Source organism: Aquila chrysaetos, chromosome 2 (assembly GCF_900496995.4).
Source record: "Aquila chrysaetos chrysaetos chromosome 2, bAquChr1.4, whole genome shotgun sequence".
In the NCBI taxonomy this organism is placed as follows: Eukaryota; Metazoa; Chordata; class Aves; order Accipitriformes; family Accipitridae; genus Aquila; species Aquila chrysaetos.
Genome location: NC_044005.1, coordinates 19,504,185 through 19,517,464, shown reverse-complemented (window position 1 = coordinate 19,517,464; position 13,280 = coordinate 19,504,185). Strand labels below are relative to the sequence as shown.

At 36.3% G+C, this 13,280-nt stretch overlaps 1 protein-coding gene across 6 annotated transcripts in view; it reads right to left on the bottom strand.

Moving 5' to 3' along the window:
* RPS6KA5 (ribosomal protein S6 kinase A5) overlaps positions 1-13,280 on the bottom strand; it is an 83,998-nt gene that overhangs the window by 58,703 nt on the left and 12,015 nt on the right. For all 6 annotated transcript variants that reach the window (XM_030006552.2, XM_030006524.2, XM_030006558.2 and 3 more), the window contains exon 2: positions 12,350-12,421. In XM_030006552.2, coding sequence (XP_029862412.1) covers positions 12,350-12,421 — 72 coding nt within the window. The remainder of the gene's footprint in view (positions 1-12,349; positions 12,422-13,280) is intronic.

The following is a 13,280-nucleotide window of genomic DNA, read 5'->3' as shown; positions in this document are numbered from 1 at the left end:
CAAAAAGAAAGTTTTCTGAACTCAAACAGTAAAAGAAATAGTCACCAGGACCAAAAAGTAGTCTTTCTAGAGTTTCAAATTATTGAATCTAGGTGTTCTGTTTACATATTTGGTTAAAAATACACTCCATATTGCAGCAATAAGTGGCAAATGTGGAATTTTATTATTATTATTATTATTATTAATAAAAAGGACTCCTGGGAACTGTACACAAGTAAATTTGATACCTCTACTAGGCAAACCTGTAGAAACAGTAAAGGTTAGAATTAGTAGATACACAAACAGAATACTACATGAAAGAATTAGCGTTACTTTTGTAAATGGTAATAATTATTTCTATTAATAATCACTCAAACCAATCAGGAGGAAGGAACAATGATATGGTTGACTTATTTAGATTTCCAAGGTACATAACAAGTTCCCTTACAAAAGGGTCTTAAAAACACTCAACAATCATGGAGGGAGTCCTCTTATGAATGAAGAGCTGTATTAGCAGACAAAAACCAAAAAGGTTAAAAATAAGTGTTCAGCTTTTTCAGTGAAAGGACGTCACCACAAGAATTCATCCTGCCTGATTCAGTCATATATGAACAGTGAGGAAAGCTGAATTTCTTGGTTTAGTAAATTATCCACTGCAACAGAAATCGAAGCTGACTGCTGAAAACTGTACCACAGTATCAAAATATTAAGCAGCTGAAAAATAAAATGGCAGATAAGATTCCAAATACATAATCCACGTGAAGTATGATAATAATTAGTTGTGCATAGTTTTATAACAGATTAAAAAAACCAAAATACCTGGAGTTACCATAGACAACCCTGTAAGAAAACACCATTGGTAATACAAAAAGCAAATAGACTGTTAGAACTTCAAGGAAAGTATTGAAGAGGAAAAATGGCACAAATGTACTGTTCCCCAAACCTCCAATATAAACACAGAAATCCCTTATGCTGTGGTATGAAATCTTTGTGTGCTCCTATCTTAAGTGATGCACACTATTTCAGTCCCTCCTCTCTTCTGTCCCAGCTCCCCTCCCCCATCAGAAAAAAAGTGTAAGTGAACATTAAAAAAAAACATACAGAAAAGGATAAAAGAATTCTTCTAATTATGAAGGAAACTAAACACAATTAGACTTTTTATTTAGCCTGAAAGAGTAGAGTACTTAACAAGATGCTAGAGAGTTAAAAATCAGAAATTGTATAAAGGTCAGTAAAGAATAATTTTTCATTATTTCTAGAAATAAAATAACAAAGTTAACAAATAAAATCATTACATATCAAGATTAAGTACTGCCCAAAACACACAAACGAATATGCTGTTAAGCTGTGAAACTACTGTTACATTATGATGCAGATGTCAAAAATGTGGATAGGTTCAAAAAGATTATATAAATTCTTGAGCAAGGGGAAAGTATACCAAGTGTTGCTGAACACAGAAGGGAATCTCTGGCTCAGGCAGACACCAAGCTGCAGGCTGCTTCAAGTTCACTAAGGAAACCATCATTGTATGCCTCTCCCTGTTCTTGTTGGGTCTCTTTAAGCCATCACGTGAGACAGAAAACTGAACCAGCTGGGTGTTTTGTCCAACCCCAATAATTATCTTCACATTACTTTCTCAAAGAGAATGCTCAAATATCTCAAAACTGTAAATGCGCTAGACAGGGCATACTGTCCTGATGTGAGACACTCAAATTTAGGTAGTCTTTAAAAATACTATAGTGTCCACATAATTACTTACTGGGAGCAGTGTAACTCCAGATTTTTCCTGTTTTTTCCAGACAGGTAATAGAGAGTTTTAAATTATCAAATGACATGCATTTTTTTCCTACAACTGTGTTCTGTTTCATCCAGTATACAGAAGTGATACTGCTCATACAACAAACAGTTCTTTTCAAGAAGTTCTTTACCTGCCTCATCACACCCTAAGGAATCATCACATCCTAAGGAATCATCCTTGCTGCCTTTACAGAATTATTCTCAGTAAGAGCTTTTATAAAATAAGTTTTCACAACATATCTCAAGAATGGCAAATAGAGTCAGAATAGGTTAGTGTAAACATATCTTTCCATTTTTGGAGACAAATGCGAGATATCCAGGACAATCTTTTTCAAGATGTTCAGTATTATATCACATTCCCCAACTTCAATTGTAGTTATGGTATCTCAAGTATATCTAAGTCAGACTCAATAGTCTGGGCATCAAGAAATGGATAACCACAGATGTAAAAAGATTACTTTAGTAAAACAGGCATGGACCATAAATCCTGTTGTGATGTACAGACACAAGGGATCTGAATCAAGGTTGTACAGACCACAATGTTGTGACCACAGTAATACTGTTTCGCATATGCAAAATTTCAATGTTATTCACCTAATTTTCCAATACTGGATTTTAAATTATTTTTAGTGTCTGAAAAACAGACCCCTACTACTAGAGAACACTGGTTTAAAAAAAATTGCTTCCAACAGTAGTATTTACATCTTTTTAAGGTGTTACTTCTCAAAAAATGCAGGTAACACTTCTGCATTCTACTAACACACAACAAAAACAGTGGGGAGAATGGCCTTAGCTTGCATTTCTCAACTGCTTAAGGGAGCAGCCCTCATTTTCACCAATTTTCAGCTGGAGCTTGACATTGAACTTCCTTGTGTCTCTCTGAAAAGCCCAGTCTAGAACATTAAACAGAAGTTTACTTCAATTCCTGGGAAACAGTAGTTTTATCAGAAATGTTGGAGAACATTAAGTTAAGCTAAATTAAAATAAACAAAAAGCCCTAGATTTTAATACTTGGCTACCTGTATCTTTAATCACACTTTATAAAAACATACAATAATGCATCTCAAGCAGCAGAATGCTAGCAGTGTATTAACAACACCTACTACAGCTTTACATACAGCATAAGAGAAAATCATCTCGTAAGTGTAATAGCTGTAAGGAAATCTCTAGAAACTATACTAGTGTTATCGTAAAAGAATTTGCAACATAGAGCTTTACCATGGTACAAATTGTTTCTTCAGAAATCTGAAAGGGACCGACAGAATGATGAGGATTCTCAGCAGCTTTGATGAGAATAAATCTTAAGTAGTACTATTTTAATCAAATGACTCATGATATATTCAACACCAGAATCTCTGATACCACCGTGAGAAATCTCCTTAAAAGACAACACTGCAAAAGCAATTCATTTGAGTGGCAGCAAGGACAAGGTACATAAGCTAATTGCAAGAATACCCTTACCTGATAATCTTATTTCAGAAAAGCTTTTTTGATTTTTCAGAGCTACATTTTAATGTTCATTCTCATAAAATCTGATGCACATCTCAACTACTTCCAAGGCAGAAATATTTAGCCAGCAATATAGCCCCCATAAAGAAACACGCACAAAGTCACCAAACATTCATCCGCAAAATTCATTAAAAATATTTTAAATTATGGAAGAACCGAAATACTATACAATACATACTATATATATATATATATATACACACACATACAGAAACTATGTTAGACTGACCTTGCAGTTTAATAAGAGAAATAAAATAAAAATTTAAAGAAAAAAAGCAATTATTAGTTGCAGATTGATATAGATATCAGGCCTGCAAGATGAATAAGAGATTTCATACCAGCAATTTATACCAAATTTCCACTTAATTTGTGAGGCAGAAAAAAATAATTGGGGGTTAAAACTTTCCTTTCACCACTGCCTTTTTCACTGTCATGGTTTAACCCCAGCCAGCAACGAAGCACCACACAGCCGCTCGCTCACTCTCCCCACGTCGGGATGGGGGACAGAATCAGAAGAGTAAAAGTGAGAAAACTCATGGGTTGAGACAAAGACAGTTTAATAGGTAACGCAAAAACCACGCATGCAAGCAAAACAAAACAAGGAATTCATTCACTACTTCCCATCAGCAGGCAGGTGTTCAGCCATCTCCAGGACAGCAGGACTCCATCAACATAATTATTATTTGGAAGACAAACGCCATCACTCCAAATATCCCCCCCTTCCTTTTTCTCCCCCCAGCTTTATATACTGAGCATGACGTCATATGGTCTGGAATACCCCTGTGGTCAGCTGGGATCAGCTGTCCCAGCTGTGTCCCCTCCCAACTTCTTGTGCACCCCCAGCCTCCTCACTGGTGGGGTGGTGCAAGAAGCAGAAAAAGCCTTGACTCTGTGTAAGCGCTGCTCAGCAATAACTAAAACATCCCTGTATTATCAACACTGTTTTCCGCACAAATCCAAAACACAGCCCCATACTAGCTACTATGAAAAAAATTAACTCTCCCCAAGCCAAAACCACCAAATTCATAGTAATACACATCATCGTAAGTAACAATTCAGCAAGTCATTAGAATATTCTGAAGTACACAGTTGCTGAAAGACAATTAATTAAAAATACACAGTATTCTTTGCTTCTTTAGTCTTTCTGTATAAATGCAAGCACATTAAGCCATTGCATCATGCCAGCTAATTCTTACAGAGAAAAAGGCAAGCAATTCTTATTGTTTATAGCACACAGGATGGTTTATGCAAACTTCTAAATCCACCAAAACTTGACATTTGTATACAGACAGTTTTAAAGCAATGTTTTCAGGCATTAACATAAGCTACACCTCTTTCTTAAATTACTTCTTTACTGTCAGCGTAAGAATAATCAGGAGACAACAATAGGAAAAGACTCAGAGGTACAAAATATTTAATGAGTTGAATAAATTTCACTGTATTCCTGCACGATATATGCCTAATGACCTCCCTCCTCTGCACTTTTTACTGTTAAAATAGTCTTAGATTTACTCTTCCCAAAGAATTTGGAGGCAGAACTGTCACTGTGCAGATATCTGTCCATACAAATTAAAATTTGGGATGTGGCAAAGTCAGAAAGGCATATAGGTCTAGCAGACAAAAACAACAACAAAAAAAAGCACCAAGCCAAAACCTTAACAAAGATCAAATAATAGCATTCTGAATAAACATTTCCAATTTTTATTGTCCGCCACCAAACTGTCAGAGATGAGGCATTCTCTGTCATCCTTCTTTAAATAACAGATAGGCAAGAATCTTTAATGGTCTTTTTTCAGTATCATTGTTTCCCCAAGAACAAGTTCCCTGTCCCACTAAACAAGTGAGTGAGAGGTGATAAATAAGAAAGGCAGAAAGTGACAGGAGAGGGTAAGCTGCATCTTAAAATGTACCTTCTATCAGCATTTTGCTTTTTTACCTTTAGCTTTTTAAAAACATACATGTTATTACAGTAATAGGCATGGCAGGCAATAAATGCCTACCTTTTTTTCTTTAAGGAAAGCAAGTTTTTAGAAGGCTCTCTTATGTAAGACAATCTACCACTAGATAAGCATGCCATTCATTTTTAATTATTACAAAAATTACAGTAAATTATTTTCTGCAAAATTGCTTTGAAGGCATTGCATAGTACTGAAGTCAGATAAAGTCAGAACAATTAACTAAAAGCTGCCTGGATCATCATCTTACTTCCTTCTTTCCTTCTTAAGCATAGGATTGCATTTGCTATGCTCTCCAGTTATACTGAACCAATTCTGACATTAGTTCCAGTAAGAATCTTTGCTACTGATCTGCAATTTAATGTCCAGATTCTTTCAGAATTCTCTGATGGATGAATGGGACGGATTTCTCCAAGTTCCAGGTTCTTAGACTGAAATTAGTCCCCTCTCTTCAGTCTGCTCTTCATACATAAAAATAATTCCCTATTTCCAAACTCCATCTCCGATTAGCTATCCACCTTCCATTCAGTATTCATCATAGATGTCCTCAGCAGAAACTGAAATAAAATATTAATTGGAGTTTGGAATTATTTTTAGACACTCCCTAATTTTGGCTCGCTCTCCTGAGCACAGTAACCCCACTTCTTTCTTCCTCCTCCTTTTATGAGAGAAGAATATCTTATGTTTTCTTCAATATGCTTTGAAAGATCTAATTCACAGTCTTAACTTTATCAGAATACTTTCTGACCTCTTAGATAGAACTTCATTACACTTTCTTGTATAACAAGATTTTTGAGGTGATTATTTAAATCTGACATTCATCCTACCAATTTTCTTCCTTTCATATGAATATACACTTCAGATTCTAAGTATCTGCAACATATACGGAGAATGTCCTTCCCATATAAGCACTCAATTCCAAAAGATCATGTATATTGTCTTTTATATAGGGCAGTTATATTCTTGTTTCTAATTATTTTTTGTCTTCATTAGTGGACTGTAGTTCAAGAGGTAGACCGGATTACTGGGGCATATGCTCAGGAACCACTTGTATTGTCTCTTCTTAAGCATAGTTGAAAGACTGAACGAAAGTGGCATTTATTAAAATCAGAAGCAGCAACAGTTGAGTAGAAAAAAAGAATAATCTATGTGTAGAAGAATGTACGACCCAGAATACACTCTACATGAATAACGTTTTTATTTTAAAAACACATTTACAAAGAATGAAGCCAAGTGGGCGTACATAAACCAACACAGCCACCTTCTCTTGTTGTTCCCTTTGTGACTTTGGGAAGCAATTAGATTACTTTGCTATAAAGTAACCTTGTTCTACAGAATAGACGCTAGTTTTCTATGTCACAGGAAAAAAAGCTTTAACTAGATAGGAGACAGCTGGAAACATGAATTCAGCAGACAGGAAATCTGAAAATTCCAAATTAGCAAGGCTATACAGTAACAGCAGGAGAAAAGGACTTAAACGAAAACAAAAACAGACTGGAATTTCAGAAAATATATACTGAGTAGAACATAGGCAAGTCAGAGAAGTCAAGTAAGCAATAATTTGCTCTCAGAGCAACAAGTACATTAGTAATAGCTTTATTAACAGTGGCATACTGTCATGTATTTTGGTTTACTGATGTAAAGTGTAACTGATTTCTTCAATGGGGAAGTTTATGCCATTAATAGCTCCTTAATGCAATGTAAAAGGATCCAACTTGGATTAAAGGCTACTAACTCAGATTTTTTTTTTTCTTCCTTGTCTTTTCCTGTGAGACTCAGGTCACAAGAATGTGTATCCTATGATATTCTTTTAACACCAAAAAACCAAATATAACAAGCATGCTTCCAACTGAGAGTGTGCGTACAAGAACAAACCAGACAAAGGAATGCAAGAAAGAAATGCAAATTAAAGAAAATAATAAGTATGAAATTATGCTAAGCCATACCATGAAGAAAATGTTACCAAAAAAATCACTTCCACAGGAGAAACATCAGTACACAAGGATACTATTTCTAGTAATCTTAAAGTTTGTCTTTTTAAAAAATAAAACTTAAAAATGAAGATTTAAATAAACCTTCACTGCTGTTACCTGAAAAAAAGCACCACCAAGTCTATACGAAACTACCAGAATTACATATACTTAAGCAAGGTATCAAATTTAACATATTTTGAGTATCTTCTTTAGTTATTCCAGTTGCTTCATAGCAGACTATATTTAAAATATTATAATTAGTTAAAATAGCATCTACAGTCATCACTTCATATGGCTGTGAGGTTTTGGTATATTCTGCCTTGCATTACTGTAGGTCATTTAAGTATCAGATAGTTTGAAAACACTTTGCATGCTGCCTAACTCCACAGTGAAGAATTATAAAACAGCATCACAGCTTTTATTTAGCATTAGCTCTATTACAGTACTATCAGTAATACCTAAAAGCTCACACCAGGATAAGGCTTTCACTGCCAGAGTAAAGATAGCTCTTGCCTAAAAATACACAGCAACATGTGAACAGAAGCCATCAGATGCCCTCTTCCTCCTTTTTCTTTAAATTGCTCCCAAGAAAGCAATAGTATGCCTTTTGCCTCTGTGAATCAATTTCTCTAAGACAACCTCAACCCTCAACCCTATCTTCAGCTTCACAGAACTTACTACTGTAGAAGAACAGAGTTCTCAAAATTGTCAGGAAAAAAAAAACAAAACCCAACACCCCAAAACAAAAAACCCCCATGGTTCTCTCTTATCATCCTGCCCATAATTTGGGGGCAAGTCACTAATGGGAGATACGATGGTTGTTTGGGGAAGCCTCCAGGTTCCAGGAACCACCCTGCCTTCCCCACAGACCCTGATTAAAAACAAATGAAAAAAGGAAAGGGAAAAAAAAAAAAACCAAACAAGAAAACACCCCCCCACACCCCCCCCACTTGAAAATACTTGAATTATTTCAGATTTCTGAAATAATGAAATTACTTTTTTTTTTTTTTTCTGGCTGAAAGGTAAAAGGTATCTAATAAGCACCTGCAACTTGCAACCTAGCCAACAGGCAGTTACTCTTTAGAGGGATATCATCTAGCTTCACCATAATTACATTGCCAAGTATACATAAAAGAAAATATCTTCCTTTCTTATTCTAATAGAATAAAAACTACAGAACAAGATAATTCAGACTCTTGCTTACCAATACAGAAGGCATGCAAATCTCTTCTGAACTTTTTCCTCATTTTTTGTGAGAGCAGTCCTAAGGACGACAACTGAAATGCAGATGAGTAGTTTTGTACAAGAGAGCACAAGTCCTAAATGAGGCCTTACTCTTGTACACTATCATTTAAGACAAGTCTGCAATACAAGCCTGCTATTCCAAATATTTCTGACATTATTGTGATTATAGACAGTTTTCTTTATGCTTCTTCTCATTCCCCCAAGTAAACATATATTCTGGTACAAAGAACTGAAAAGTCGGCTTGGTCATACTCGCTCATCAAACTCTCTTGTTCAGGTATGAGAACAAGAAGTTGCAGGCCTAAAGAGGGCCCTACGACTCATGACACAACACACTTAAGATCTTGTAGCAAAGTTTGCATGCAAACAGGTGGTTAGAGTCTTATGAAGTTTTTGAAAAACAGTCTCTCTGCTATGGAAATCGTGGAGAAAAGAGCAAGGTACATCGCACAGGAAAAACATACAGTAAGACAGCTAAATAACTTGAATGTATAGCCCCAGACTTTTGACATGCGGCAGATACTGCAAGGTCTACAGCATTTAAGTTGGTTTTCCATACTTAAGATGGAGTGCTTGCAGCGTAATTCTTGTTATTGACAAGGTAGTTCTAGAACCTCCTAAAAACTAAGTTTTTACAACGTGGGTTGAATGTTATTAAACTAACAGCACCAGAGTCAATTTGTACAAGTTTTCCGTGGTTCTGTAACAGTAGGCCCAATACTCACAAAAATTTGTTTCACAGTAGAACGTTTCAGGATCATCTTAGGCAAATGGCCAATATCTTGCTTCAGTTTCTGTTCTGCTCTTTCAAGTCAATGAAAAGGACACAGAAACTATTCTGACCGTAACAATTAGAAGTACACTGAAAGTGAAGGTGGTGGTGTGTTCAAAGCTGCATCAAAATTTTGTTGAATGATATTTACAGAAGAAATGCCTTAACATAGGTGTATCCTATCGTGAAAAAACGTTCTTTCAGAAACCTCCTGCAAGAATGAGAGGGATTTTTGCTTATTGCAATCCCCAGAATGCTTCTCAAGCTAGGAAATTAAACATCCTTAGCAAGAACCTCTAGGAAAGCTGCAGAATCTCTACTACAGAAGGCTTTTTAAAAACGAATCATTGTCAGGGGTGATGCAGGTGTAACTGACACTGTCTTGGGCCAAGTAATTAGAGGACTTCAAGTCCATTCCAGTGCTGTTTTCAGCGATTCCATGTTACTGCAAACACTGACAATTCACAGATGGTCACTTCCCCAAAAGCAAACAGAACTAGCTCCATTCTGATCAGGTTATTTGCATTTAACACTGTCCAGTAATCGGCAAGCAACAACTTCTGACATACCTAGTGCACTAGTTGTAGCTATGATACGCTTAAGACTGAATAAAGCTCTTTGAATGCCCTGATGATCTAGATTTCCGAAGCAAGAACCTCAGCCTATGATTGAAATCACGTATTAAAAAAGCGCAACTAGCATTTCCTTGACACAAAAAAATACTACTCTTCCTACAAATGCCATTCCAGGACACCCAAGGTATCCTTGGATTCCTAAAGTTTGCAGGAATCTTTTAGTCAGTCCTTGAAATAGTTTGAAGTCTACCAAGACAGATGTTCCTGGGGCAATGTGACTACTAGAGCAAGATGAAGACAGACAAGCACACTTCCTCAGTTTTTTTTTTTTTTTCCTTCACACATACACACTGTCAATCCCATTGTCAACCCACTGAAGAAGCCTTTTCTGAAAGGGGTCACTAATCAAAATTACCCTGTGTCGTGGTTTAACCCCAGCCAGCAGCTAAGCACCACGCAGCCGCTCACTCACTCCCCCCCCCACCCAGTGGGATGGGGGAGAAAATCGGGAAAAAGAAGCAAAACCCACGGGTTGAGATAAGAACAGTTTAATAGAACAGAAAAGAAGAATCGAATAATGATAATGATGACACTAATAAAATGACAACAGCAATAATAAAAGGATTGGAATGTACAAATGATGCGCAGTGCAATTGCTCACCACCCGCCGACCGGCACCCAGCTAGTCCCCGAGCGGCGATTCCCCCCCCCCACTCCCCAGTTCCTATACTAGATGGGACGTCACATGGTATGGAATACCCTGTTGGCCAGTTTGGGTCAGGTGCCCTGGCTGTGTCCTGTGCCAACTTCTTGTGCCCCTCCAGCTTTCTCGCTGGCTGGGCATGAGAAGCTGAAAAATCCTTGACATTAGTCTAAACACTACTAGCAGCAACTGAAAACATCGGTGTTATCAACATTCTTCTCATACTGAACTCAAAACATAGCACCGTACTAGCTACTAGGAAGACAGTTAACTCTATCCCAGCTGAAACTAGGACACCCTGTTAACCTGAGTGAATAGGATTGCTTTGCACTATGAGCTTAAGGACTACCTCCTATGATTAAGAGTATCCCAGGCCAAAAGAAATTATCTGTTCATGAAGAGAGGACATGGAAGGTAGCAATGAATGACAGACAACAGTTTAACAGCAGCAAAAGGGGTATTTCACAGTTACTGCCTAAAGACAGGAGGAGGAGGTCAGGCTACTACTAGTCTTAACTTGAAGACTGACACTTAAAAAAACACCAAAACTTACTTTGTATTCCAAATCCAATAGTTGTAATATTAAGGTGATCTCAGACTAACGGCAGTGGTAAGGAAAAAGGAAAAAAATCAGGCATGGGACTAGTTTTCATATATACACAGACACACACATGTACAATTAAAAATCCAACCAATGCTTCCATCAGCAAGACAGAAAGACATCCTCACATAAATGCATAATTGTAAGTAATTTCATTTTTGTCAACCCCACTCAGACCAATACTGGCCACTTCAGAACAGCATAGCTGCTTCTACCTATGAATATGCAACATATATCTATGAATATTAAAGCCTACTTGCTTCTACCACTAACTACTGCAATTTAACAGCAAGGGTTGAATTTTTAAGCCTGTTAAATTTAAATTTTAAAAAATTTACTTCAGAAACAGAAAAATATACCCTCAAGTGATTTAATGGCTTAATGAATTTATGAAATAATCTGTATGACAGCTACATGTGAAAATCAAAACCCTTTGCTCTTTTTAGTGATGTAGCAGCTTGTGCAACTACAGCCTCACTGCTAGCCAGTAATGGCTGGTAACACCCAAAATTTAATATCATAACTAACTTATAACTTCTTCAGACCTTGATGATAGTCCATCTTCATGATTATCCCAATCTACTCAACACTGCATCTGATGTTAATACTGACAAAAAAATGCATAAACACACTAAGAATTATAAAAATAATTACTTTTAGTCTGTGTACAGGCCTGTGTGTGTGTCCCTTTAACAAAGGAGAAACAAAGCTCTTTTGTTGGCTACAGTCAGCAATCCTACAACATCATACCAATCTCCAACATTGTGCTGAAATCCACTATACAACCGTGAAAATTTTTTATCTTAAAAATTACTAGTATTTGAATAGGGCAACTCTAAAACATACGGTTAAAGAGTGGAGCATCCTCTTCATTAATGTACTAACATTACTGGTTTTTTCCAGAAATTCATGAAAACATAGTCTGAAAATTTAATGAAATTATCAAGATCATGCTTTAAGTTAGATCATACTTTTCACAAACTGTATTGTCACAAATCTCAAGCCATTTATTTTCCATTTTTTTGAAAAAGTGCATCTTCAAAAGTGTTGTAAGCTAGAACGTGACCTCCAATTTTGCACAATATTTGTGAGTAAAAAAGTGAAGAAAATTAGGCTATGCATACAGAAGTGATGTATCTTCCTAAAAAATGTTACAATTAGCAAAACCTCAGCTAGAAAACAAAAATATACTTAAGAGTAGTGCTTCCAACATTCAACTTAGAAAAATAGTGTATCTTACCCCCTGTTCCAAGAACTTTCAGGAGTTCAAAGTTTTCAATGCCAACTTTCTCTGCATGGCCTGTCAAATTTGCTGAAGGAAAAAAAAATTCCAGTCAGATATGTAGTACACTGAAACATCATTTTGACATATTAATACAGCTTCAGTAAAAATAAGTTAGCAGATGAACGAAATAAGCAACACTAAAAGGACATTCCAGTTGCATACCGTATTCTTTTAACTTGAAAAGCAAGGGAGAGCAATTTTCTTTCTGCCATTGGTGTTCCTGGATGTATAAAACCACAGAATAATAACTGAAGCCCATCTAGCTTATATACACATCTTTCATCCTATCACTAGGCACCTCTGAAAGAGTCTAGTTCCACCTTGTCTGTAATCTCTACTTGCATAGTTATAGACAGCAATCAGGTCATTCCTTAGCCCTAGCACCCTGAATACTCTCATGTTCTTGGATTATCTGGCACTTGGGATGACTTAAGCAGAGCTCCAATAACTATTCATGCATTTAACATAGGATTACTAAACCTATAAACACTCTCCACTACTATCGAGTAGGAAAGACCTTGAGTCTACACAACCAACAAGTCTGGAAAAATCTAAGTTGCTACAAAGCTGTTTCATTTGTTGGGGAGTTTGGGAGAGAAGATTCTACCTTTATACAAATTTATAGCACTTCGAGTATTTTTTTTGTCTAACAGACATTTTTCTAAAGAGGGAAGTGAAGAGCCCTATTTAAAAAACAAATTGTGGTGGGTTACTTTGTTGTTGGGTTTTGGGTTTGTTTTTTTTTCTTTTATAAGCTGCTATAAGAAAGCCTTAAGCAGTTCCATTTTCTCCATCTTTCATTCCTATCATAATATTATCCATCCATTTGCATCAGTATGACTGCAGGCCATTCAGCAAAGCTGCTCATTGAAATGATCCAGGTTAA